Genomic DNA, 26,974 nt, shown 5'->3' on the forward strand with positions numbered 1-26,974 from the left:
GGGAGGTGCTAGCACCACCCCAGACAGGATTTTGTGTATTGGGTAGGATAGGCCTGAAAGGAATGAGACATGCCTGGGGCACACAAGGTGTCCTGTGCATACACCGATTCAAACCAGTTGCTGGGGCATCCCTGCCCCAGCTCTGGCGCAAAACTGGACAAAGGATAGGGGGTGTAACCACCCCCCTTCCTGGTCCCACCCAGGGGAGGGAACTAGTCACCAGTACAGCCCCCTTTAGCAGGATAAAGGTAGGAGCTGGTCCCATTCCAAATTAGATTAATCCTGAACTACTCTACAAGAAGAAACTCTCGACTTCGACGTTCTGCTCCACAGAAGACTGAAGAAATCTCCCTTGTTGGCAAGGAGTGTCCACCCTGCAACTGCAGGCACCATCAAGCGTCCAGCGGCTTCACTTTGTCATCTTCCCTCGAGGATCCAGACTTCAGAGCCCGACGAGACCCGGATTCCCAGACCTCTCCGACCTCAACTCACATCTGCAGCACAGCTGAGACCCGTGGGTGCGACGAGACACGTGGGACCGGCCATCTTGAAAGAAACTGCACTTCGCTTCCAGCACGACTCCCGAGGTAAACTCGACCAAGTGCTTTGGGGATTGAGAAGCCCCAGCCCCGAGCAGCCCCTGCACCGAAGATCAGCCCTCCAGCTTCCACGAGATCTGCGTGGGGCCCTTCTCCTTGTTTGCTGCTCGACGCGTTGTCTGGTCACTTGCCGGCTGGCTAGTGGCCTCCTAGACGGCGAACCTTGAAATCTTCACTGCTGGTCTGGTTGCTCCAGACTGGCCCTTGCTTCCTTCCAAAAGAGGGGCACCCTGGACCCTCCTGGTTCACTCCAGACGCTGTTTCCACTCACCGCGTGGGCTGCCTTTGCCAAGGCCTGTTGATTCCAAATCCGGATCCGACACCGCCGACAGCGAGAGCCTGCGTGGGACAGCTCGTGCCTCCATCCTGGTCGTCAAAGGCACCTCCTGGTCCGCGTGGCTGCAGAGACAAGCGTCCACTCTTCACCTGATCGCGACTACAGCCTCTGGTTCCTTCCTGGTTCCACTCCAGTCACTGGCTAGTGACTTTGAACATTGTTCCCCTCTGCTTTCAGGTCTTCAACATCATCACCGGACATCCTCCTGGTCGCCTGCAGCATGTTTTCCTCCAGGCTCCATAGAGTTCATCGCCGGAACCCGACACGACTTTGCACCTATGCACCCGCAGCCCGTGGGTGAGGTAACAAGAGCATTTCGGTGTTCAAGGGTAGATTGACTCTCCTAGTGTCCAGTTCCACAGTCGTTTTAGTCCTAACTAGTCAGGATTGTCCGGACTTACCTTTTTCTTGAACTGTACTGTCCATAGACGTTGTTACGCATCCCGCGTGTGAGTTCACACTCTGCACCTGCGTCCCGTGGGCCTCCTATTACTTACCTAAAGTTAGGATAGCATAGTCCCAGCGATCCTACAGCCTCTGGACAGCTCCATTCCTTCTATCGCTTTCCTTATTCCATTTACTTAGTATATGGCTTGCCGTGTCCCTAGGGCACCATTGTAATTTTGTGCAACTTATCGTATTTTTCCTAAGAGATTGTCATGTGCTTAACCCTCTGATCTCATAAAGAGTCCAGAGGTGTTTGTTATTAATAAATATACTGTTTATTTTTATAACAACCTGTGTGGTGTCCTTTCATCTGGTATTCAAGGGGTTATATGTGGTAAAACAGCTGGCTTCACATGCCAAAAGAGTTTAGCCCAAGACTGTTTTGTAAAGTAAAGTCCACATTTGTAAAGCGCACAATCACCCGTAAGGGTCTCTAGGCGCTGGGGGCCGTCGGGAAGATTAAGCGAGCTATTGCCCAGAGTCACATGGTGCTGGGCTAACCTGCCGCCGGAGCCGGGGATCGAACCGTGGTCCCCAGATTCCAGCGTCAGTCGCCCTGGCCGCGGCGCCACACCTCTCCCCATGCTACCATTAGGATAGCTGGTCTATAAGGTTGACTTACAACCAATCACCATAAGGGTTGTTTGGACTGATACAAGGTGATCACTAGAACTAGTGAGCATCATATATCAGGCCAACTTCTCACACCCAGTGAGAATGGGACAAGGGATTTGGGATATGAAGAGACTGGCCAGAACCTGAGTGGTGGACCTTGTAGTGCTTGGTATATCTTCCATTTTGTTTTGAATGTCCTTGTCAGTGGATTTAATTACATCCAGATGTGCCAAATTTCTTGGGGGTATACTGCAGATGTGGATCACTGGCTAAAACTGTGGTTTCACTACAGCAGACTTCATAAGTACACTAAATGTATTGAATTGTTTCCTTTTGAACGTAAATAAAAAAAATGTTTTTTTCCAAACAATACAGGTGCTGTAGATCAGAAGAGCTAAATATTCTATTTTCAGCAGCTTTGACATCAAAATTACGTGGATTTGCACTTATATGTGCATTTATACACTAGGCAAACTTGACTTACCTTGGAGTAAGGATCTGGGAAGTTGAATTCATTTAAGCAATGCTCCCTTGTATCCAGCAGACTTCGAACTGTAAGTGATCCATACGCACTAGCAAGAGAAGGATAAAGAAAAGTTGTCAGGTAAAGGAATGTTGGCTACAAGCTACTAAATCGGAAATTGGGCTTGCGACATCAGAGTCCGGAATACAGCAGTCATGTACTAACAGTTTTGTTATGGGGTGGAAGTAGGAGAATTACAACTTTCCTCCAACACCCTAAAAAACACATTTGACCTATAACAGTGATCCTTCAGGAATACATTACATTTTCAACCATAGTACTGCCACGCTAGGACTCAACAGCTAGTTTTCACACCTCTGACACTTTAATGCCCTCCGAATTTTCACTAATGTTGCATGTAATCTACGTAGGTTTTCCAAGATCTCAGAACTATTTCACAACTTGGTCCCTCTTCACCCCTTCCGTGCGGCGCACGTTCAGCGGACGTCGCGTCCACTACCTCGGTAGTGCTGCACACGTCCGCTGAACGTTCCGGCCCCGCCCGCGCAATAGAACGTTCCGCACCAGCGCGGAACGTTCGGCGCAGCGGAGGGGTTAAACCATCATTCTTAGGTTGCTGGTCATAATGGGGATTAAATTTACAGTCTTACAATGGTTGATGCCGTAGCGTCTGAAGTTTATTCCAGTACTTCTGTTTGAATTTCTCTGCCCGCTCCGCTGCGTCACTTGACTCTGGCTGGCTAGCAATTGCCCTCTTGGTTACCTGGCAAAACAAATAGAGAAACAATGCTCCATGAAAAGATGGAAAGATTACCAAGCAATGCATATTCTGTAAAGTAGCCAATGAGCACTTAGGCATCTCTAAGATGCGCTCAGAGTGCATTTACATCAAAGATCCCACACTGGCATCAGATTGAGTTTATTATGCTGAGAAGTTTGCTACCAAACTTCCCAGAATTCAGTAATGCCATTATGGAGCTGTGGAGTTCGTAATGACAAACTCCCAGACCATGTACTCTTTATGGCTTTACTCCACTTAAAATGTCTAAAACTGGACTTAGACACTGTAGGGGCACAGTGCACATGCAACTGTTCTTTCACCGGTGGTATTGTGCATCTAGCTACAGGGGTGTCTTACCTATTCCATAGGCAGGGTGTGTGTGTTAAGGTACAGGACATCGCAGGGTGACAATATGTGCTGTAGCCCTTAGAGGCCTTCCTTGATCACTGTACCCATGGTACCTTTTACAAGGGACCTAACATGTGGCCAGAGAGGTGCCAATTAGGGGTATAAAGGTACAGTTTTGGAAAGTACACAGGCCCTGGGAACCTGATTGGTAGGGACGCAGGACACATCAAGTAAAAGTGCATTAGAAATCTAGCAGAAAGTAGGGGGGCACTGCAACAGAAACCAAGCTTCCTCACTCCCCAGTTTTTACAACCACTTAAACCCCTGCATAATAGCAATACTTTAACTTGTATCTGGAAATCTATGCCATCAATAGCGTGCTGAGTTACTTCAAGTGTCTGGGAATGCACCCTGCATTCAGACAACTGACTCCTCATTCTTGCCCTTCGCTTTCACGCTCACCCTGTACTCAAAGTGATCACAATGCACTCACACAATTCACCCACTCACCATGCACTCACACAATTCACCCACGCACCCTGCACTCACAATGCACTTGCCCTGTTCACCATGTACCTCACCCTGTAGTCACACAAACACACTATTCAACTGCACTCATTTGATACTACACTCACCTGTCTCCCTCATTACTCAATCTGCAATCTCGCTCTAACAAGCCCATCACTAACCATGCATTCATTCATCCCACTCTGCACTTCTATCCGCACCATATGGTCACCTCACTCACTCTGCAATAACTCCTCTTACCCTACTCTCACACTGTGGCATCGCTCTCTGTGCACTCACACGGGCACTCCTGCCACACACACAGTGCAGAGGATTAATGCGCCTGCTACAAAGAACATGTACGATGCAGATCACAGAAATGAGTGAATGTACTAGGAGTAGCGCTATAAAGAAATGAAATGTTTGTCAGGAATGTGCAATAGAGATGAGGTGCATTGTTGGTGAGTGGTACTGAGGGGATTCATAAAGGAGGAAATGGGGGAGTGGGCGTCCAAAAAATGTTGGACTGTGTGCGACCAATGCTACGGCCAGCCCTGGCTGGGAGTGTTAGCCCTCCACCAATCCACCCGAAGTTCGGGTCTAGTTGTGCCCCTGGGTAAAGTACTGCATAAATACCTGTACTGATGTGTACATCTCGAATATTGCCAGTTCTTAAACATTCCGTCATAATATACTAGACAGACCCTCCAGGATTTCGCGATTTGCCGCGAAATCGGCACTTTTGTAAATATGCAGCGATTTTTACAAAAGTGCCCGCGGAATCTAGGCATCCAGACCCTTTTAAGGGGGCGGGGCCGGTCTGCGGAGGGGTGATACGTGTGTCTTACATTTTGTAGTGAAATGTTCTGTTTATGTTGCATGCAACATCTATAAAATAGTTTCTTTTTGATCAAATCAGGACCTTACATATGAGAAATGGGAGAGTAATTTCCTTAAACAACTTATGCTGCTAATTTACTCTACCGCTCTCCGCATAGGTCCACCAGGAGAGTCGGAGTCGAGAAACACTGAACTGGCAATTCTTTTCCAGTCGTATTCAGTGCATGCAAATATAGCTTATGTAGATATCCTGAAAATATTAAATGGATCCGGAACTCCTGGACAACGTTGGACACCACTGATTCAACGCATTCTCTAAAAGGAGGCACGTGCGCCGATAGACATCATGAGAAAATGAGTAAAAGATATAACCACAACCGGATCTGGCCGTTGCCTTTCATAGTGGATCACATCTCCTGACAAACACCAGGATATCCAATGACCTGAGGCACCTGTATCCATGCCTTTATCTGCTAAAGATTGCCGAAACACTCATTTAGATGAAATGACGGCCTGCACACCATGCCTCCATCCGAGGAGGAAACTCTGCTCCTAGGTTATCATCACTACTATCATTAGTGGCAGCCTCCGCACCGTGGGAAGCCTGGGGAGGGGCTGCTCTGTGGGACCCTCCAGGGGTGCTCTCTGCTGATCCCACGATCGAGGGGAGAGAGAGGCGCGTTGTACATTGGAGGCTCCAAGGAGAGCATCCGACCTGTGCAGGGGTGGGAGGTGGCGGGGGAGAAATGGGGGGTGCTGTCAATGATTGCTCTTTCAAAGAAAGCCTTGTCTGTAATTACAGGAACATTTCAATGCAGCTGCAGACCAGGGGATCCGTCCCTGCCGGAAGCCTGACTCTGCCCCAGCCCTTCTGGGGGCTTCCTTCACTCTCCTGGCTTCCGGACGGGCCCTTGTCTGGAGATGTGCACTGCCCGGGCGCCTAAGGGCCCTAGGGGAACTTCAGTGTCCGCAGACAAGAGAGCAGCTTCAGATTGTTCAAGGACAAGAGGAAAACATCAGTGCCCGGCGGCACAGGCGTCAACGCACTACAGACCAACACACTGGGAACAACACACACAGACCATAAAACACACCAGGGACCAACACACACAGACCACAAACACACCAGAGACTAACACACACAGACCACAGACACACCAGGGACCAACACACATAGATATCTGTGTTTGTTGTAGTAAAACCCGCCAAATAAAATGCCGCTAAATTGCTGCTAAATTTCCATATTTTTGCCGCTAAATTTCCATTTGTGTGCCACTAAATTTGCTAATCCATGCCGCTATATCCTGAGGGGTCTAGAGGTTAATGGAAATGTCATGAGACAGCAGGCCAACTTTGTAGAGTTAACAAACAAAGAATCCACCATCTGCAGGTTTCGGTTTTGATAGCAATCGACCTACCTGCAGTGATAAAGCTGTATTCGTCCTGTGCCAGATGCTGCAGGAGAGGAATAGGTGAGTACTGGCATAAACACGGACCACACATTAAACACTACCACGAAGAGCAAAAGAACACTGGCGAAGATAATTACTAGGTTGGACGCGTAAACGCTTTTGTAAAAACAATGCACATGTCCGCCACAGGGTGGCACAATAACACTATAATCAAACTAGGGCGATTACACAACACAAAGACTTGCGTATTGAGGACACAAAAAAAACCTGCATACTAACACTAACAGTCCAACAATATTGGTACGACGGCCCCTTGTAAAAGGTTGGAGAAGTGCAAATGAGGACGACAAGTGAGACGGCAATGACAAGAGCAAGGGTTCGATTCACAGATCAATATACAAATTTTACGTGCTAATGGCTTCATTTACGCTTACGAGGAGTTAGCTTATAGGTAAACTTGCAACTGGTAAATCAACATATCACCACATGAATTAGCAGTGCTACACATGGATGAGGGGGTGGGCGATCCAGGAAAGGGATGTCATGAAAAGGTCTGGAAAATGCGGAAAAGCACCAGTGTTTCTGGCACGAACGTCAAATCTACAAAATGCCATGAGTAGAGAAAGTGACATGACAAGCCATTTGACTTTTACTCACACGAATGCTTACCAGGGGCGCAACTAGACACGAAGTTCTGGGGGTACTAACACTACCAGCCATGGCTGGCCCTAGCACTGGTCGCACACGGTGCAACAGTCTTTTTTGGTGCCCCTCCCCCATTTCCACCTTTTCCATGAATTCCCTCACTACCACTCACCAACAATGCACCTCATCTCTCAAGAGCACCTTTCTGACAAACCTTTCATTTTTTTTTAGCGCTACTCATTGTTTACTCACACTCAGTTCTGTGATCGGATTGGTACACATTCTTTGTAGCAGGCACATCAACCCTCTGCACTGTGTGGGTGGCAGGAGTGCCCATGTGAGTGCAAGGTGAGCAATGCGACAGTGTGAGAGTAGGGTGAGAGGAGTGACTGCAGGGTGAGTGAGGTGGCATATGAATTTGGGTGCGGATGTAAGTGCAGAGTGGGATTAATTAATTCATGGTTAGTGATGGGCTTGTTTGAGAGAGATTGCAGCTGAGCAGTGAGGGGGACAGGTGACTGAAGAGTCAATTGAGTGTAGGGTGAGTAGTGTGCTCGTGTTACTGCAGGGTGAGGAACAGGGTGAACAGTGCAAGTGCATAATGAGTGCAAAGTGATCACTGAGTGCAGGGTGAGTGGATGAATGGTGTGAGTGCATGGTGATCACTGTGAGTGCAGGGTGAGCGTGAAAGTGAAGGGCTGGAATGAGGAGTGAGTGGTCTGAAGGCAGGGTGCATTCCCAGACACTTGAAGTAACTCAGCATGTTATTGACGGCAGGTTAGAGTTTCAGATTCAAGTTAAACTATTGCTATTATGGCATTGATCAGGGATCAAGGTTGGAGGAAATAAATAATGTGCTGATCCTGCAACAAACTTCCAGTCTTATGATTAGGGTTGTCAGCTCATTATTTTGATGTCCCCGACAGTCACCTAAAGCCGTATTTTTAGCACTTATTTGTGCATAATTCGAAGAGCAAATATAAATAGAAAACCCTTTTAATTGTGTCCTCGGGCTGCCTGAATGATCAATGACTGAGAATGAAAGGGAACAAAGACAGAGAAGTCACATTCAAACGAATACATACTTTTTTTTTTTATAAATAACCCTATTTAGTGTCAAGACTAGATCTTTGCAGGCTCTTTAAACAACACATGGCTGGCATTTTTCTTTTGGTAACCCTACTTTATATGCTTTTCATGAAATGCATTCTCACACTAGGGCAGTAAATGCACAACACAAATGTAAGGAATAGGCAAGATGGGGGCCCAGGGTGTACTGGAACCAGAAAAAAATCTAAGCCTTGGTAACCAGTATACAAAGGTATGCAAATATGTAAATAGTCTTTAAAGACCTCTGAAAACTCGGGTGTGCCGGAGATCAGACTCCAGACACTGCCCAGCCAAGCCCACAGCAGTTCGAGCTGCAGCAGCCAGGCCAAGACACAGCTGGGGGGCTGAAGCCCTTTTAGCCCTATGGGTGTTACGCGCCTGAAGCTTACACATACACACACTGGCATAACAAAATGTTGCCCACCCCCACTTGCAGGGGTGGCTCCTCCACTAAGGCGGATGAGTGTTGCACCACTGCTCTCAGAGCAGCAAACAATAAAATGATAATAACCTCATTATTATCATTTAAGTTTTCTTCGCTACTGGGATGGGTGGGGCTGGTGTAGGAGCCTGGGAGTAGTGGTCTATGCACACTAAGTGCGCATGGCGGTTTGTCCAGCCATCTTGGCCCAGCCAAACAGTCATGCACACTTTGCATGTTCCCCATAAGGCTGTAATACACAGACACACTGTCCCAGTCTAAGTGCCGAACCACAGTGCTCAAACCAATCACAACGCTGCATTGCAGCGTTGTGATTGGCTTAGGGGAGCCTGTGTGCTTCCAGGACTCATCAGCACTGACAGAGGAGAGACCGACCACGGCGAGGAGTTACTTTAAAAAAATGTTTTGTTACCCCCCTTGTCCCCTGCCCAGCCAACCCGTTCCTTGCCAGCCGCCACTGTCCCCCTGCAAAGTACATAGAGGGGACACCCCTCTGTACTCACCCAGGAGCTATTAGTTAAGCCAGGGTACTGTATTGACAGGGCCCCTGAAGCACAGGGCCCCTGAAGATCAGCCCCCCTCTCCCCCACACTGCAGGGGATCCAGGGGCCTTTGTTAGGCCACTGCTCTCACAAACAGACTCATAAATGTAAATGTAAATGTCAAGGTATTTGTAGAGTGCACTGCCACCAAGCGGTTTCCTGGCGCTATTACTCATACCGCTGTGGAACCCTTCCTGGCTTTCCCTGTGAAGTATCCACTCCTGGGCACCCCCAGGGTGAAGCCAGGCATCCTAGCGCTGTTGGGGCCGGTGTGGAGGTTAAGCATGCTATTGCCCAGAGGTGCAGCGTGGGGCCCATGATTAGAATAGGCACCGAGGCGAGAATTGTCAGGTCCGAGGAAATTGGGCCCAAGACCCGCCGAGGCGGGAATTGAACCCTGGTCCCGGGCCAGAACTCTGCATCAAGGTATGCCGCTCTAACCATTGAGCCACACTCCTCAACTCATCCACAAGCGCACACACCACACATTTTACGATTTCTTTATTTTACTGACCCTGCCAGTGAGGGTCATATTCCAGCTTATTGTACTCCATTCTTTATTAAACAAAGTGAATAATATCTTATTCATATTATTCACTATTAGTGTAATAAAAAACTAACAGAAAACAAGGAAAGTAGAGCCCCAACAGACATCCAAATAGACGAGCGAACCCGGTATTCTGGTACTGAATTTACCACCTCCGCAGCCAGGGGTCTAAAGGAGGAAGGCGGAGCTTGCAGCTGCAACCCCTGGCGACCCCTAAATGACGTCCCTCGTTTGTGGGTCCTCACCAGCCGCGTCGCGCCCATTGGGCTGAAAGGGCTTGATCACCCCCGCCCCCCCACCCCTTTTAGTGTTCCGTAGCTTGGGCTAAAGCTGTGTCGGTGTCTCTCCTAGAGAAAGTCTGGGTGAAGTAAGTCTTGAGAGTGCGTCGAAATAAACATTTTCTTTTTTCCAACAGACCGCTTATCTTACTGCTTGTGCAGTGTCCTCAAAGGAGGCGGGGGGGGGGGGGTTATTCACAACACCCAGGCCAAAACCCCACAGCGGGGGTTCTAATGGTGCACAGGAATGTGTTTTATATATCGCCCTTTGTTGTAAAGAGGTACAAAAGGGGGTGGTGATGGACGGAGCATCTGAACCAATCAAACACTCACACCCAGTCAAAAGATCTGGGTTTGATCCATCACCGTTCTTTAGTCCACTCTGCCACCCCAGTTCAGACATGGCTATATGCAAATCAGTCTGACCCTGTGCCTCATGGGAACAGTCCAGCCCGAACTGCCAAGCCATGCCTTCCCTGGACCGGAAACAAGCTTTGAGGACCGGTTTCTGGCATTCCAGTCGTCTTCAGCCGGCTTGCTTGAATCCAGTGGCAAAGTGAGCAAGGGATGGGTGGCAGAGTGGGCTAAAGAACGGTGATGGATTAAACCCAGATCTTTTGACTGGGTGTGAGTGTTTGATTGATTTGGATGCTCCGTCCATCACCACCCCCTTTTGTACCGCTTTTGGCCACCATAAGTGTGGCAGGGTATGCTCAGACGTGAGTCCCTAGCTCACTTTGCCACTGGATTCAAGCAAGCCGGGCTGAAGACGGCTGGAATGCCAGAAACCGGTCCTCGGAAGCTTGTTTCCGGTCCAGGGAAGACATGGCTTGGCAGTTCGGGCTGGACTGTTCCCATGAGGCATAGGGTCAGACTGATTTGCATATAGCCATGTCTGAACTGGGGTGGCAGAGTGGGCTAAAGAACGGTGATGGATTAAACCTAGATCTTTTGACTGGGTGTGAGTGTTTGATTGATTCGGATGCTCCGTCCATCACCACCCCCTTTTGTATCGCTTTCGTTTTAAAGAGAGCGTGCTTGCCCATTATTGCTGGTATTTGGGACCACATCTGCACTTTAAAGGCAATTTCTTCCCTCTCCCTTTGCTTCCAAGCAAACAAGGCAGAAATCCCAAAGTGTCTTGATGTGTAATTGCATGTAAATAGTGCTTACTTCTCATGTGAGGAGGAATAAGTGCTAAGTAAATGCTAAAAATTGAACATTTCTTTTTTTTTAATGCAATGACCATCGAGCAGTCCGGACATTTCGGTCAACAGCAAGGAGGTATAAGGGGAATTGTAGTTTTTGTTCTAAAAGTGCCAAGTAATGACTAAACATAAAAACATGCAAAATAGGGGTGGGGTGGATGGATAGCAAAGAGGGTCAGTGGTTAGCAGACCCGATCCTCTGGGTAAAATATTCCTGGCTGCCTGTGGTTTTCAATTTGTGCCGTTTTATATACAGCAAACCCAGACCAAAGGCATCTGGGTGCTTTACATGAGCACCAGATTACTTTACACAAAATCAGATAATTTTTTTAGCCATGGGGAGATTAAGTGATTTGCCCAGGATCACAGGATGTTGAGTTGATGCTGGGATTCAAACCTCGTTCCACAGTTGGCTGCTCAGGCCGTTAGGATACAACTCTTCAGTTAGTAATGGTGCCAGTGGTGGCTGGTGATCTTTGAAAATGGTGAGGGTGTAACACTGCGAAGGAGTTTACCACATTTTTTTCAAAATGTGACTCACTCGTACTCATTCTTGCTTACATTCTGGGGAAATTATGTAATCTCCCTGTGTCTACAAAAAAATGAACGAGTCTTTGAGTAACGTAACTGGTGCTCATGTAAAGCACTCCAGTACCCTTGGGTCGAGTTCGCGCTATATATAACTGAATAACAAAAGACAAGAAAAAAAGGATGAAGGCGGATGAGAGAAAGCAGGCAGTACAGCGGCCCAGGAGTGAGAGAGTGAGTGAGAGAGTGAGAGAGTGAGTGAGTGAGAGAGTGAGAGAGTGAGAGAGTGAGAGAGTGAGAGAGTGAGAGAGTGAGAGAGTGAGAGAGTGAGAGAGTGAGAGAGTGAGAGAGTGAGAGAGTGAGAGAGTGAGAGAGTGAGAGAGTGAGAGAGTGAGAGAGTGAGAGAGTGAGAGAGTGAGAGAGTGAGAGAGTGAGAGAGTGAGAGAGTGAGAGAGTGAGAGAGTGAGTGAGTGAGAGAGTGAGAGAGTGAGAGAGTGAGAGAGTGAGTGAGTGAGTGAGTGAGAGAGGGTGAGGGTGAGGGTGAGAGAGAGTGAGAGAGAGTGAGAGAGAGTGAGAGAGAGTGAGAGAGAGTGAGAGAGAGTGAGAGAGAGTGAGAGAGAGTGAGAGAGTGAGAGAGTGAGAGAGTGAGAGAGTGAGAGAGTGAGAGAGTGAGAGAGTGAGTGAGTGAGAGAGTGAGAGAGTGAGAGAGTGAGAGAGTGAGAGAGTGAGTGAGAGAGTGAGTGAGTGAGAGAGAGTGAGAGAGAGTGAGAGAGAGTGAGAGAGAGTGAGAGAGAGTGAGAGAGAGTGAGAGAGAGTGAGAGAGAGTGAGAGAGAGTGTGAGAGAGAGAGAGAGAGAGAGAGAGAGAGAGAGAGAGAGTGAGAGAGAGTGAGAGAGTGAGAGAGAGTGAGAGAGTGAGAGAGAGTGAGAGAGAGTGAGAGAGAGTGAGAGAGAGTGAGAGAGAGTGAGAGAGAGTGAGAGAGAGGGAGTGAGAGAGGGAGTGAGAGAGAGGGAGAGAGAGTGAGAGAGGGAGAGAGAGTGAGAGAGGGAGAGAGAGAGTGAGAGAGTGAGAGAGAGAGAGTGAGAGAGTGAGAGAGAGAGAGAGAGAGAGAGAGAGAGAGAGAGAGAGAGAGAGAGAGAGAGAGAGAGAGAGAGAGAGAGAGAGAGAGAGAGAGAGAGAGAGAGAGAGAGAGAGAGAGAGAGAGGTGCATGAATGAAAGAGGTGAAAAATAAATGGCAGACAAAGGGGCTGGCTGCTTCAAGTGCTTTTTTTTCTATTTATTTTTTAAAAGATAAGCGAGGGTGCCACAATTGCTTAAAAAATAAATAAATAGAAGACAAAAACCAGTTGCAATGCAATAGCTCTCGCATTACTGAAAGTTTGAACTATTGGCGTTGCATTATTATTAGCAATGCCAATAGCCCAAAACTTTCAGTAATGCGAGACCTATTGTATTGCAAATGCTTGCTACACAAATTAGCCATCCTGAAATGTGATTCTTTTATTTTTTATTAAGTTTTATCAAATATATGCAGTTACAAACCATCAGCAATAAACTTGACAGATTACTTAACCAGTGGAATAACTCTTGGCATAAACAGAGTTGTCAATCAAATACAATATAGTAATGGTTCACATAGTATGTTAGGGTTATCACGAGCAATTGTGCATTAAGTACATCCTCAGTCTTCTGTGTTGTTTAGGGACTTTGCTTCCTCAACTGATCTCAGATATTGTAGCAGAGGTTCCCAGATATCATGAGGTTTGGAAGTGGTGGGCAGTTCCTCTGCATAGAGTACCAAATTGTCTCGACAGGTTGCCCAATCCTGGAGCCAGCATGTTGTCAGTGGACCCGCTGTATTTTGCCACATCATCGCTACACATCTTTTAGCCATGAGTAAAGCTAGCCTCACCAGCTTACCAACAGCGCCCTTCACCAAGGGCACAAGTCCCAACAGACACACATGCGGTGAACACTGCATTTCGATCCCAACCACTTTGGACAGTATGCAAATCACACCTTCCCAGAACAGCGCCACTCTATGACATTCCCAAGATAGATGCCAAAAGACAGCACCCATCGCGCCGCACCTCTTACATGGGTCAGTGTCGCGGCGCCCATATTTGAACAGTTTGTGTGGGGTATAGTATGCTTCGTGTATGTATTTAAAATGAATTATGCGGAGGTTGCCGTTGGAGGTGAGGGTGCCTGTAAGCTGGCAGCATTATTCCCAATCCTTGTGAGTGGCGGGGTCAGGCGAGTGTTCCACTTTTCTAAACTATGATTATGTGGCATTTGTTTCTCTTCTCTAGCGGATCGATAGAGCTTGGTGAGAAGCTTGTGGCGTGTAGGACTGGTCAATAGGGTATGGAGGGTTCGAAGTGTCAAAGGTTTCCGCAGGGAAGGTATGATAGTGGGCCTGTAACGCTTTTTTGAGCCTGTGAAGTTGGAATATGAAAAGAGGTGTTTTATTTTGTATGTAGTTTAAGTCACTGTCAGTCAGGAAGACCCCGTTGGGAAACATATCTTGCACTTTGTCACCGATTAGTTCGCATGACACGCTAGAGGTAAAAGGGAAGAGAATACAGTGGTAATTTCCCGGCCATTCGGCCTAATGCTTGCCAGACTCTCATGGTGGCGTCCACTGTGTTAAGTTCTAAGCGGGGGGCCTGTCTCCTAGAGTGTGTCAACACAGAGCCCAGCTTGATGGGGTGGGCGTCTCCATCTTCCACCGCTACGTGTGGGATGAATTCATGCACACCTAGCCAGTAGTGTGCGGATAGGGCATGAGCACATAAATAATATAAGTAGAAATCAGGCATACTAAATCCGCCATGTCTAATCTAGCGTAAGCGTTTCCCAAGTCACACGGGCTTGCTTACCATCCCAGATCAGCTTAAGGAGCAAAGATCGCACAGTGTTAAAAAATGTCCTCCCTCCCCGTATGCACGGGCAATGTGGCGTCTAGCAATGTATTTAACCTCCCATGCAGTGTATTCCAGTGTGGTCTCCCTGATCGACACTAGCGTCTGGTCACATGGCGAGGTCTCATAGGCGCGTTCAAGGTCATACAGAGTGGATTCAAGCTTAGTAAGCTGTCCCCGCAGGTCTGTTAGGATAACGGCAGCCGTGCTTACACAAGTGCCCCGTATAGTGGTCTTAAAGGCCTCCCAAAGAGTAATTGCGCTGTCAACCGAACCTTTGTTATGAGAGAAGTATTGCGTGATGGCGGCGCGAACAGTCGCGGCATAGAGAGGATCTAACAAGGCCTCCGAAAGGAGTCGCCAGGTGAACGTATGGCATGCAGTGTTTGGGAAATGGAGTGTGAGATAGACCAGGTTGTGATCAGCCAGTGAGTGAGGCAACCCTTCCACACGAGATACCCAGCCGCCCGCCGTCTGGCTTAGCAGCCAATAGTCTAGCTGCGACCAACTGCCATGTGCTGTGGAAACATGTGTGCCCTCCTGTTTGTCCCAGTTCAGGTGCCGCCAGACATTGATTAGTCCCAGTTCGGCCATTCCATCATTAATTATCCGGGCCGTCTTAGGGGGATTGCCCTGCTCTAACACTGGCCTTGTTTTTGCTGGAATCTAAGTGCTCGTTGAAATCCTCTCCTCATAATATCATAGCTTCGGTCCAGCAATGAAAGACCTGAGACCGATTCCCCTCCCCAAAGATGTCCCGAAGAAGTCTTTCCACATAGGTCTCGAGGCGGCCAGTATTGGTGGACCTCGGCAGGCCAGTGATTCGCACATTATTGCGCCGCTATCGGGCTTCCAAATCCTTGTTGCAGGTTTGTATGACAGCCAGCACCCTCTCCATAGATGCAGCCTTCGCGGTCACTTGCTGTAGGTCATCCTCTGTCTCCGATAGGTGTGTTTTGGCCTCTCCTAGTGGCAGTGCGTGTTTGTTTAGTTTCTGCGACATATGATCCATGCGTGAGTTTCGATTGTCGATTTTCCCATCGATGGATTGGAGGCTGGCTTTAACTGCGAGGAGAGTCTTATCAATGTTGGATAGGTGATCACCAGGTGCATCTAGTTTGGAGTCCGAGGCAGCCTGCTACAGGGTTTTTGTGGAGCATCTGGGCTCAAAGGTAATGCGCAGTTGACTGCGCTCCGTCTTCCCCATGGCATTGGAAGGGAGCAGGAGACTAGTGGCCAGCAACGTGAATGAGGGAGACGGGGCACAATATGTCAGCATGGTAGGTAGCTCCTTCTCGTGCACCCCACCACTCCGCACACGCGGAGAGCAGCAGTCGCCACCGAAGGTATGGAGCGAGCAAGTCGCAGTTTCGCCCAGGCATCCAGCCGTATCAGGTCCGAGCTCAGGAGGAGCAAAGAGAGCCCTATAGCAGTCCACGTAGAGAGGAGAGACAATTCTGTCCAGCGGGGCAATAAGAAGGCAATACAGAGAATGTGACACCTGGCAGGTGAGTGTCAGTGTGGGATGGAGGCACTGGAATGCCCACCGTCGGCCCCGAACACGTTGTACCAAGTAAAAGGGGAGTGTGCACTTTCTCTAAGTAGGTATAGGCGCAGTCAGCTAGCAAGGGCCTCGCTGAAAATGGCAGCCTAGAAGATATGCAGAAACAGCAGCAATAAAGGTAGCTGGAAAGGCCGGCAGTCGCGCCTCTTCTCGTAATTCCAGGGCGCTGGCAGCAGCCGTAGATGGAGTCCTGCTCTCCCAATCGTCCGGTTAGAGGCCACAGATCTCACTACCGCAGGCAACCGTGCAAGCAGGTCGGAGGGAGTCTCACAGGGGAGCTGACGGGGGAGGGAACACGCCTCAGTACGGGCCCAGGTAGCGGCACAGTCTCCTCAAACGCCCGCGGCCTCACAAACCAGGCCGACCCAGTGACCCGGGCAGCGGCGGAAGCGAAGCCAGCAACTCTCGGCTGGCACGCCACACAGACCAGGACCGGGCGGCAGGGCGCACACCGGCGGGTCAAAGAAGAGGCCCCACCAGGATGCCCCGCACCCCGGCGTGGTCGCACAGCCCACCCGCCCCAATCCAAATCGTGGGAGCATGCTACCTTCGGGGTCCGGGCAGCACGGTGCAGCACTCACCGCAGCTCCGCAGAGAAAGGCCCAGCCCAGGCCGATAAGGGGCACTTCAGGCCCAGTAGGCTGTCAGGCCCCGTTCATAGCTCCCGGATGTCATAGAGGGCCGTTCTGCGCCAGCACTGTTGCCCGCGGAGCTCAGCTGCACTTCAATGGTGGGCAGGATGTAGATAATTGGCAGGAACTGCAGGATACTGTACAGATTAGGGTGACCAACCGTCCGTAAATTTCACGGACTGCCCGTAATTTGGGCCTCTTGTCCGTTGTCCGTGAACAAGTCTTTCACGGACGCCTTTTGTCCGTAATTCCAGACAATCCAGCGAGCTGCCCCCAGCAAGCAGCCTGAGAGTTATGTAACTCTCACTGCAGGGGCCTGCTCGCACTCCGGCTGTGATAAGTGGCCTGCAGCAGCCCCTCCCTGACCCAGCAGAGGCTGCTATCGGCCCATTATCATTCTGTATGTCGGCCTAATTATCACATACAGAATGATAATGGGCCAATGACAGCATTTGCTGGGCCTCCTCCTACACTCACTGCTCTTTGCACGGATTGTGCAGCAGTATTGCTCAGTGGGTGTCACCAGCTACCACTGCGATACCACTTTAATTTTAAGGGGGTCCATGAATGGCTTCTGTTAATCAGGGGCCAGTGGCGCTTTATATACTCCTGTTTATGCTGTACCTCCTCCAGGCCCGTTTTAGTTATAAGTATTAAAAATCAACATAAAAAAGGAACTCTTTCAGTCTGATGTGGGGCTTTCCTGTTTATGTTATTAAACGTCCTGCTTTTTATATCCACTGTGCTGTTGGGCACTGCTGCTTAGGGAACAGCTCTGGGCTGTAGAAACAGGACTCCTGAGGCCACTCACATGAACTTTTTTTTATTTATTTCAAGTCATTTTTATTGAGTTTTCCAAAAATTAATGACAATGAATGACAATTTCACTACTGTTCGGTGGTAACTGTCATTGTTTGACACACATGGACTTTTGCACAGATTTGTTACTAGGTGGGTGCACAGTCCTTATAAGTGGATAACGATAATTACGATCAGTTACATAACAATAAACAATTGTTATTTGTCAAGAACGCCAAGAAGCAGCCTCGAGGGTAAGCGTGCAGTACACAAGTAAAGGTAATATTGTGTTTAACAATATATAAAAGACAACGATAACTATAGGGTGCCTGTGATGGCAGAATTAACCCTCTCCGCTACTCTATGTGAACGGATCTTTGTCATTTGCAAGTGATTTTATCATGTAATCATTTGTTAAGTAAGAGCTTCACAGTCCTCATTTTTCAGCAGAAACAAACAGTTATCTCCTATGCACTCTCCTGTCAAGTCTTAACTAATGTACGCAGCTATTTGCTTGATAGGTTGCAAGCAACAACTCCAAAATGCAGCCGCTCACATAATTTCTTCCAATAAGCAACAGCTAATAATAAAGGAACACACACAATTAAATCACTCTATATAGAACACATTGCCATCTGGGCTCAATTATTTCCTTTTTTCCATGTTTTAAAATGTATAAACTTCAGAAAGCACTGCAGACCGCAAAAAAAATGTTGCCCTGTGTGTGACGATTCAGAAGAACTAGGCAGAGTGGACATACATTTTAATTTTCTGTGGCCTGAAATGGAATGCTTTCTGCTGCCTATTAGGGATCTTGGAGTTCTGACTGTTGAAAGGTAGGCTCATAAGCCAGCTCTTTGAGCAAGCATGTCACCTATTCTTTTAATACACCGCACCTGTTTAATATCGCTGGTAAAGAAATCATGAGGTCAGTCTCTGAAGTAAGTGTGCTTTATAAGCATCCATGGAGTAACACGTTGCGAAAAAGAATACATAAACTCTAAAAAGGTAGAAAAAGATATTCCTGGCTCAGGTAATCATCTTTAAAGCTCATGCTGAAAACCAAGAAAACTTAAGATAGAACAAAGTGATACAGGCAACTGGATCAATAACATGACCCCAGCTGCCCGCAAGTGCTTGCCATCTCACTACCATCTTTAAAAAAGTGCCACTTATGGATAGCAAGTTTTGAATCGTCTGCAGATGTAACCATCTCTGTGGTATTGTTAGAGTAAAATATTTAGAAAGGAATTAGGCGTCAGACCATGCAGTGCTTTCCATACAATGCATAGTACCATCATCTTAGTCTGGGACGTCACTAATAGCAAAGACAAAGGCAGTGGCGGCTGGTGACATTGGAAAGTGGTAGCCTTAAACTAACAGGTTCAACAACATTTGGTTATGTTAACCTGATTAATGATATGGTGTTATATAGCTTGCACCACATATGGAATTGTGTCATGAGCTTTGCGCAATATAGCTTCTATTACCCCACTGATGGTCATTTTATGATACATGAAAGGGTGAAACACTGAAAGGCACCAGCAAAGTGGTTGAAGTATTACTTGCAGGTTATTATGTAAGTCACTGCAGCATGTGCTAAGCTATCTTACCGAAAAGAACTAACACTGTAGAATGTTTATGTTGGTATGCGTAATGGGAAGCTAGAGTACTCACTGCCTTGTTTCCTTAATTATGTTGCTTTTACTTATTTTGCTCTTCTTTATATTTTGATATTGTTGTTGCCTACCATTCTGTTGCCTTCTTTTGTGTGGCTACATAAAGAAGACGGACTAACATAAGGAATATGTAAGGTAGTCTATCCCAGGGTGCATCTAGCCTATCCCACTAGCAAAAGGTATGTAAAGGCCTAGCGTACAAGGCACTTTTGCGATTCACAAAAATGAATGCCTGTGTGGTGTAAGGGAGTTGTGAACTGAGAATTTTAAGGATAATTTAGATCAATTATGTCACTGTAGGAATGGTTCTGCAGGTTTGTTAGACAGTTCTCTGGATAGTTCTTTGCATGTACAAGAGTTAGTGCGTGTTTGTTGTGAACAGAGTATTTTGGAATGATCTGGAGAATTCACTTACCGTAATGTTCTGGATCAGAGATTTGAGATTTCAGGAGGCTGGGGTTCAGTGAAGGAGAGAGCACAGGGAGGAGGGATTGCAGGACTAAAGCACTGGAGTCGAAGGATACCACAGGAGGCTCATGGTCCAGAGAGACAGACAGCATCAGGAGGAGATGGAGGATACGAGCAATGCAAAGGTGTCAAACGATACCACAGGAGACTTCTAGCACGCAAACAATGTGCTGGAACCAAAGGAACACAATCAGGCAGAACAAGGGGTTGACTGGGAAGTAGGTGGAGATAAGGAAGAGCACAAAAACAGTAGGTCCTGGCTGGAGGGAAGATAGAGGCTGGGGCTCGAGAGGAGCCAGAGCAGAGAGAGACGGGCAGCCATGTCAGACAGACTAACAGCTATGTGGTTATACTGAATAAGCAGCTCCCTACGTCATTATCATATGAAATCTGTTTATTGTTGCAGTAACTACACTTTCACAATTGCTTTATTAACCTTCTTGCTTTCTCAAATAGTGTTGAAAAGGCACCATTTGCCTACTCTTTTTTCAAACTTTTCTCAGGACAGAAAAACGCCCTCTAATGACGTTCAGGCGCGCTCGCTGCGCTCGCCACTGGGCACTCATCACAAACTTTTACGCCACATCACGTGCAAATGTCACCAGCCGCCACTGCTCCTGTCAGAGCCCAGGGCATTGCAAACTGTTTTTGTTTATGGGCTCCTGTCACCTCACCAGGAGCCAAGCTCTGGGAGGGTGGAGGTTTAATTTTGGCTCATGTTACCCAGGTGCATCCAATATGCAAACGCCGGTATAAAAGTTTCAATCCGGCACACAACAGATGCAGTGCAAAGTTCTCTCAATCTAATATAAACGTATTTTGACTTGTACTTATGTAGGTTGTCTATTTACTTATGTAATTTTGCGCGACCTCTTCCGATGTGTCTGTAACATGTACCTTTTGTCCCAAGTTTTTGTCCTGAATTCTGACCTTCTGTCCTGAATTTTTACACTCACTGTCCTGAATTTGCACCCATGCCAGTTGGTCACCCTAGTACAGATAGATGGCTCGGACGGCGGAGCTACTCTATCGAGCGGCTATCTTGCCTGGCGCCCTCTAGCGCCCCTCCTGAAGCATGATTCTTTACATTATTTAAAGCTGGAAATGCAGTCTATTACTTACATGAAAGCTTTGCATACATTGGATTTCTATTACGATGATACACAAGCGTGATATATTGGAAGGAGCCACAAGAGGGCGCACAAGGTATAAGAATTAAAAGTTGAAGTATGTAGCATTAAAACATTGAAACTATGTTGGGTGCAATTCATGGTATGCTGAAGCAAAGAAGGGGAGGCTAGAGAGCTTGCCGTTATGAGGAAGACACTGAGTGGTGAACCCAAAGATCCATCCTCTAGTAACTTGGGTGCAGTGAGGCCTTCCATTTCAGAGCTCAGGAGTGGTCTCTGCTCAGTGCACAAAGGCGGGGCTCTGTCTGTGTCTGAGCGGTATTCATAGGTAGGCGAAAGGCTGTGTGGCGGTTTCATAAATATGAGCTGTGACAGGTGGGGCAGCAACTGTTTTGCTTAGCGAAGTTTGAAGGGTCAGCAACAGCTCTGTTTGCCTTATGTTTTAAAGCCAAGTTAATTTTCTCTATGGGCCTTTCATGAATCTTAGGAAGATGGGTGAAATGATTTTAAGCTTGTCTGCAACCGAGTATTTATTCCCATTTTGTTATAACGTTTACTATCTATGTTATTAAAAAAGCTATTGCTTTATTAGATTGAATGTGAATCAAATATGACTAGGCCTGTGTAAGTGGCAATAATCTTCATAATGCCTCAATCACTCCCATTGTCCCTTTCACAAGACTTTCCTCTGCAGTGTCTCTCAGTTATAGACATGCACCCCATTTTCTCGGTCTTGAATATTGCACATCTCGTTTTCCTCAACAGTTTCCATTCTTTCCCTTTTGTGCATATTTAGTTTTATCTCCTACACTTCTCCATCTGCCCTGTGCACACAACATGCCCTCTCCACTCACCTGGAGAGCTGAGTTTCCTTTCTTGCTGCACATATTTTAACAACTGACTGACCTCCGTTATGTGCTTTCCAACAACTGGCATGTTACCATTTTCAAGGTGGTCTGGAGAGGCCAAGCAATGAATGCGCCTCTAGTGCGAACTCCTTTATGACCCACTGATAGGCGCTCAGGTCCAGAGTTCACAATACAGCTGTCATAAATAACCCTGGGCGTAGTAGCGCTACGCGAAATGCACTTCGCATTATGCGTAGCTACGCGAACTGTGTAGTGCACTGTGAAAAATACTGTTCGCACGGATTGGACAGTGCTGGATGGGAAACATCCTTTAACCTCTTGGATGCTCATGACAAGGTGAGCTCGTCATGAGGCACACTGGAGCTGTGCTCATGACAAGGGGAACTCATCATGTATAATGGGATTCAATAAATATCAGCACAGGACGGGAAAAGCCTTAGCAGCCAAGTGGTTAAAACGCAACTTTTACCACGCAGTGCCTTTACGATGCAACTATTACAGCGCATGTCATTACAATGCATTGCGCTGGGGGGCGCTCTAGGATAGGGAATGGATTTAACTTACTATCCAACACCTTCCCTACTATCCACGGGGACTGGAGTTGGAATAAAAAATTAAACTATTCACTATCCAGCACCCCTAAGCGCTATGCGTTGTAACAGCATGCGTTGTAAAAACTGCGTTGTAACAGCATGCGTGGTAAAAGCATGCGTTGTAATGTCATACATCCGTGCTGGATGCTTGTCCGCACTGTGCAATCAGTGCAAACTGCATCTTGCACAGTGCAAGCACTCGTTTTCTGCAGCTCGAGTGGATTTCTACTCAAGCGGCAGCTTTCTCAACGCGGACTGGTAGTTTCTTATCGCGAGCATACCCGATGACTCGCAATGATAAACCTGCCCTACCCGCATTGAGAATCTCGCCGGGAGGTTTATTTTCCACACTCATGATCGGCAACTTGATGTTGCTGATCGCGAACGAGGAAAAAGTCTCGGCGGGATGTAATTTTGCTCGCTCGCTGTCGCCAACTTGATGTAGAGTACCGCGAGCAAGCAAAAAAAATTACTGCTACGCTACGTGTGTTTGCACTGTGCTACGTGCAATTCGCGCAGTGCGAAGTAGCGCAACCTTCGCGACCGTAGCGTAGTACGTCGCCCAAGGTTAGTCATAAACACTCCCAACAACCTGAACTCACCCCGATAGGCATGCTGAGGCAGGAACTGTTGAACATATTTAATGCAGTAAGATATGAAGCAGTCTTTAATATTTTTAAATATTTCAAGACTACACGTTCAGAAATACATTATAAACCTTGCTTTCTCACAAAACTCTTTACTAAAACGAGCTTTAAAATACAACATTTGCACCTCTTTGAAAAAAATAATTCCTGGGGAAACCCCCCCTCGGAACGTACTCGCTAAGTAAAACTCTTCCCCAACTTTTATACAGCACCACTTTGAAATGTCACCAGCCGCCACTGCCCAAAAGGCTGGTTTGACATGTCAGTGTGTTAGCCGTAATTATTGTTTGCTGTTTGTGGGCCTCTTTGATGGTTTCGTGGGCTGTTTTTTTACTGTTGACTTATTTCCATGATATTACCACAAACATTGTCTGCAGCAAGGGCAAGCACATGCAGTCTTCTATCCCTTGCAAATACATATATGGTGCACTATTACAAATTCAAACTGCCCCGATTTGAAGACAATGTTTTTAGCTATCTAATTCACTAAATGGGGACACTTATTTTGGTGCCGAGCCTACTTTCTGTCCTATTTAGACCATGATGTCAGCAAAACTTAAAAAGGCATTCCATACAAATCCAATATCCATAAGAAAGACCCAAATTTGAAGCAAATGAGAGCAATGCTTATACGACCTAGACCACTGAGCCCCAAAGCCCAAAAAGTATTTGAATACGCTACAACACACACATCCATTCTTTTTTTTAAGTTGAGCTATTGAGACCTCTTGTATATACTTTATATATGCTTCTTTGTGGGCCTACAACCTGCCCACTGCTTTTAATTTGTTTATGAAGTTTCCTTTAAAAATCCTTGCTTGGTAGAGGTCAATTCTTCCTCTTTGTCCCTCCTTTTTCTTCTTTTGTTTCTTCCCACAGAGCTGGGACAAACTACTGTATCTTTACACTCTAGCTGTTTATCTGTTGTTTGAGGGACAATTTTTTTATTTTTTTTCTGTGGGTTACTGTTTGCCTGTGTTCAGCTTTAGCACCCGTAGCTGCTTACTTTTAATGCAGCATTCGGCCCTCCCACCTACTCACACGTCTGCCCCCACCTATCCCCATGTCACTGTTTGTTTTGAAAAATGTTCATTACAATGCTGTTCTGCCAGGTTCCAGTGGAGCGCATGAGGCATTCCATCCCCTCGCACTCCCCCATTATGCCTGGTGCTCCCGTCCCTAACCTTCGCGCCACGTTCCTTATTGCAAATTTTCAGGCGGTGATATCACTTCCTATTTGGAGATAGTAGTTTCCGTTCATGATTGTTGTGTCCCATATCAACAACAGTGAACTGCGCACCATGGTGAGTGGGGCCACAGCTGGTGGCCAGGTGCGGGAGATGGGCTGCAGAGTTTGGAACAGTGCACATGTAGTTCGCGGGACTCACCGTGCGGCATGAGACAGAGGAGTTTCCTAGCACCTGAAATCTTCCAGAGTCTGGATTACTGCTTGGGGGTGTTTAGTTTTATTTTTTATCAATTGCAGAGTGTAATGTGCTCCTCCGGACGCCATCTTTTGACCGGAGGATGCATGTGCCTCCCCAGGCACTCCCAAGATGGCCAGTGCCTTCTACTACCACATGAACATCAAACGTATTAGAAAGGTACACATCACATGGAGTTAAATTTCAACGTTGGCACTGTTGGGGGAGGGCATGCACAGTCTTCTGGGGAGGGACATTCATTTAATGTTTGAATGTCTAGTATGCCATTTTCACTTTTATGTTTTAACCTGCATGCAAATACGGATTTTCAATCTAAAATAAACTGCTTAGTATTTATACATCTCTTAATCCTGGCTTTATGCTGGTCTTTAAGTGCTTATAATTTGGTCACCTTAGGAAGTTAGCCTTCTTTGCACATGATCACACATCATTCAAATGAGGAACATGAAAGCAGACTGGGTTTCTTTGTTCCAGTCAGCAGCTTGTCCCTTATGACACACTTGCTGCGGCTTTCTCTCGTGAGTGTCGCTGATGCCCGCTTTGCCTGCAGGGGTTATTCTCCTCAGGGTGGTATCTCCACTTCTGTTACAGGGGTTTCTCCTTCCATGGGCCATGCAATGATTTTACAAACTCCCTGACTGCTTGTTTATGACTGTGCGTTGACTCCCATGTCGCCCCGGCCCTGTATGCAGACGGCCTGCTTGCCAAGTGTTGATCTGGGTGAGTGATGTGCCAGTCTAAGTGGCCCCGGAGGTGGGTTGATTTAGGACTTGGGTGGGTGAAAACCTCTTACTGTTTGTCCAGGTTACCAAAAAACACACGTTTTCTCTGGAAGGAAGGTAATAAAGTTGCAATGACAAATTTCAGCTTGATTCTGTCCGTTAAGTCTGGTTTACAACCTCTGGAACACAGGTGTCCTGTGGAACGTTCCTCTGGTGCACCTGGGTTGGAGATTGGGAAGGGGGGGGGGGGCTGTGGGGCACTCGGGTCTTGCTTCCTTCATTTGTGAAATGCATTTGAGTCACTTTTTTAGTTTTAAAATGATGACAGGACCTTAAATATGTACTTTAGCTCAAAGTATGTTTTTCCTATTAGTTATCCGTTGACATCTTGGGGCCATACGGTAGCACTTTTGTAGGGTGATGCTACCAAGAAGGCGAAAATGCTTGTTACTTTTAGAGCACCGCCATTTTGAAAATCATATTTGTGAGGTTTTTTTTGGGCAGTTTAGGTTTGTACAGTTAGCACTTCGGCACCCGTAAAAAACATTACTTTCAACCTCACAAACTGCGCTTCTCAGCGCATCATCATCCAGAATTTGGTTTACTTTAAATCACATTTTGTGTATCTGGAACAGAATATGTGACACCTGATACCACCAACACAATAGATTAGATAAAAATGTTACTCCACTTTTAGAGTGCTTACTCTAATACGGCAGCTTTTGGCATGATGTCATTTTGCTCAGTAGCTTTGTGGGTTTTGGACTCCCTTTTGGGGTGGGATGGAGGAAAGAGTGAAGCCATTTGAAACGTCATTAGTTATGTTAATGGTCATGTAATTTGGTCACAAAGTATATAGAGGGAGTCGGGTTTGAGCTGAATGAATGAATGAATAAAATATTTAATAGAGCGCACTGAGGCCAAGCGGCTTCCTGGCGCTGGGGACCTGATCAGAACTCAACAGAGGAGACCCAGGGAAACTAGGAAGGGAATGCCAGAGAGAAAAGGAAGGTTTTGAGGGCTTTGCGGAAATGAGTGTAAATGGGGATGGAATGGATGGAGAGAGGAAGACTGTTCCAGAACTGGGAGGCCAGGACTGAAAACCGGGTGCCCCCCGTTCTGGATTTACGGAAGCGAGGGATATGAAGAAGAGAAAGAGAAGAGGAGCGAAGAGTGCGACTAGGGGCGTGAGAGGAAACAAGAGAAGTGATGAACAGGGGAGCAGAGCGGGAATGAGCCCGAAAAGCTAAACAGGCCAATTTGAAGAAGGATCTGAAACGGACAGGAAGCCAATGGAGGGACTTGAGAGCCAGGGTGATATGAGAAGATTTGGGAAGGGAAAGGATAAGGCGAGCAGCTTGGTTTTGGATGGCCTGTAGACGGCGGGATTCGTAGGCAGGTATGCCCACGTACAGGCCATTCCCATAGTCAAGGCGGGAGGTAACAAGGGCCATGACTATGATTTTAAGTGCATCAGTGGAAAAGAACCGTGAAATTTTCCGAATTAAACGAAGGGACAGAAAACAGGAAGACACGACGGAGCTGATCTGACTGTGCATGGATAAGTCATGACTGACTTTAATACCAAGGGTGCGAACAGAGGGAGCGGGCACAGGGGGGGGACCAAAAGAAAGGGGCCAATGTGCAGGAGACCAAGGGTTAGAGGGACCACCAGTGAGGACAAGTTCCGTCTTGTCTGGATTGAGCTTCAAATGGTTAGCGCTCATCCAGTCAGAAATGAAAACTAAGGTGGAACAAAACTTGGGGAGAGAATCAGGGGTAGAAGAAAGATCGAAAACGAGCTGGAGGTCATCTGCGTAATTGTACACAGAG

The 26,974-nt window shown here is 47.2% G+C and overlaps 1 protein-coding gene across 2 annotated transcripts in view; it reads right to left on the reverse strand.

Moving 5' to 3' along the window:
• Positions 1–26,974, reverse strand: part of PANK4 (pantothenate kinase 4 (inactive)) — a 483,727-nt gene that overhangs the window by 140,614 nt on the left and 316,139 nt on the right. For both annotated transcript variants that reach the window (XM_078642473.1, XM_078642474.1), the window contains exons 11-12: positions 3,133–3,245; positions 2,483–2,570 (exon numbers count right to left, since the gene is read on the reverse strand). In XM_078642473.1, coding sequence (XP_078498599.1) covers positions 2,483–2,570; positions 3,133–3,245 — 201 coding nt within the window. The remainder of the gene's footprint in view (positions 1–2,482; positions 2,571–3,132; positions 3,246–26,974) is intronic.

Source organism: Lissotriton helveticus, chromosome 5_1 (assembly GCF_964261635.1).
Source record: "Lissotriton helveticus chromosome 5_1, aLisHel1.1, whole genome shotgun sequence".
NCBI lineage: Eukaryota > Metazoa > Chordata > Amphibia > Caudata > Salamandridae > Lissotriton > Lissotriton helveticus.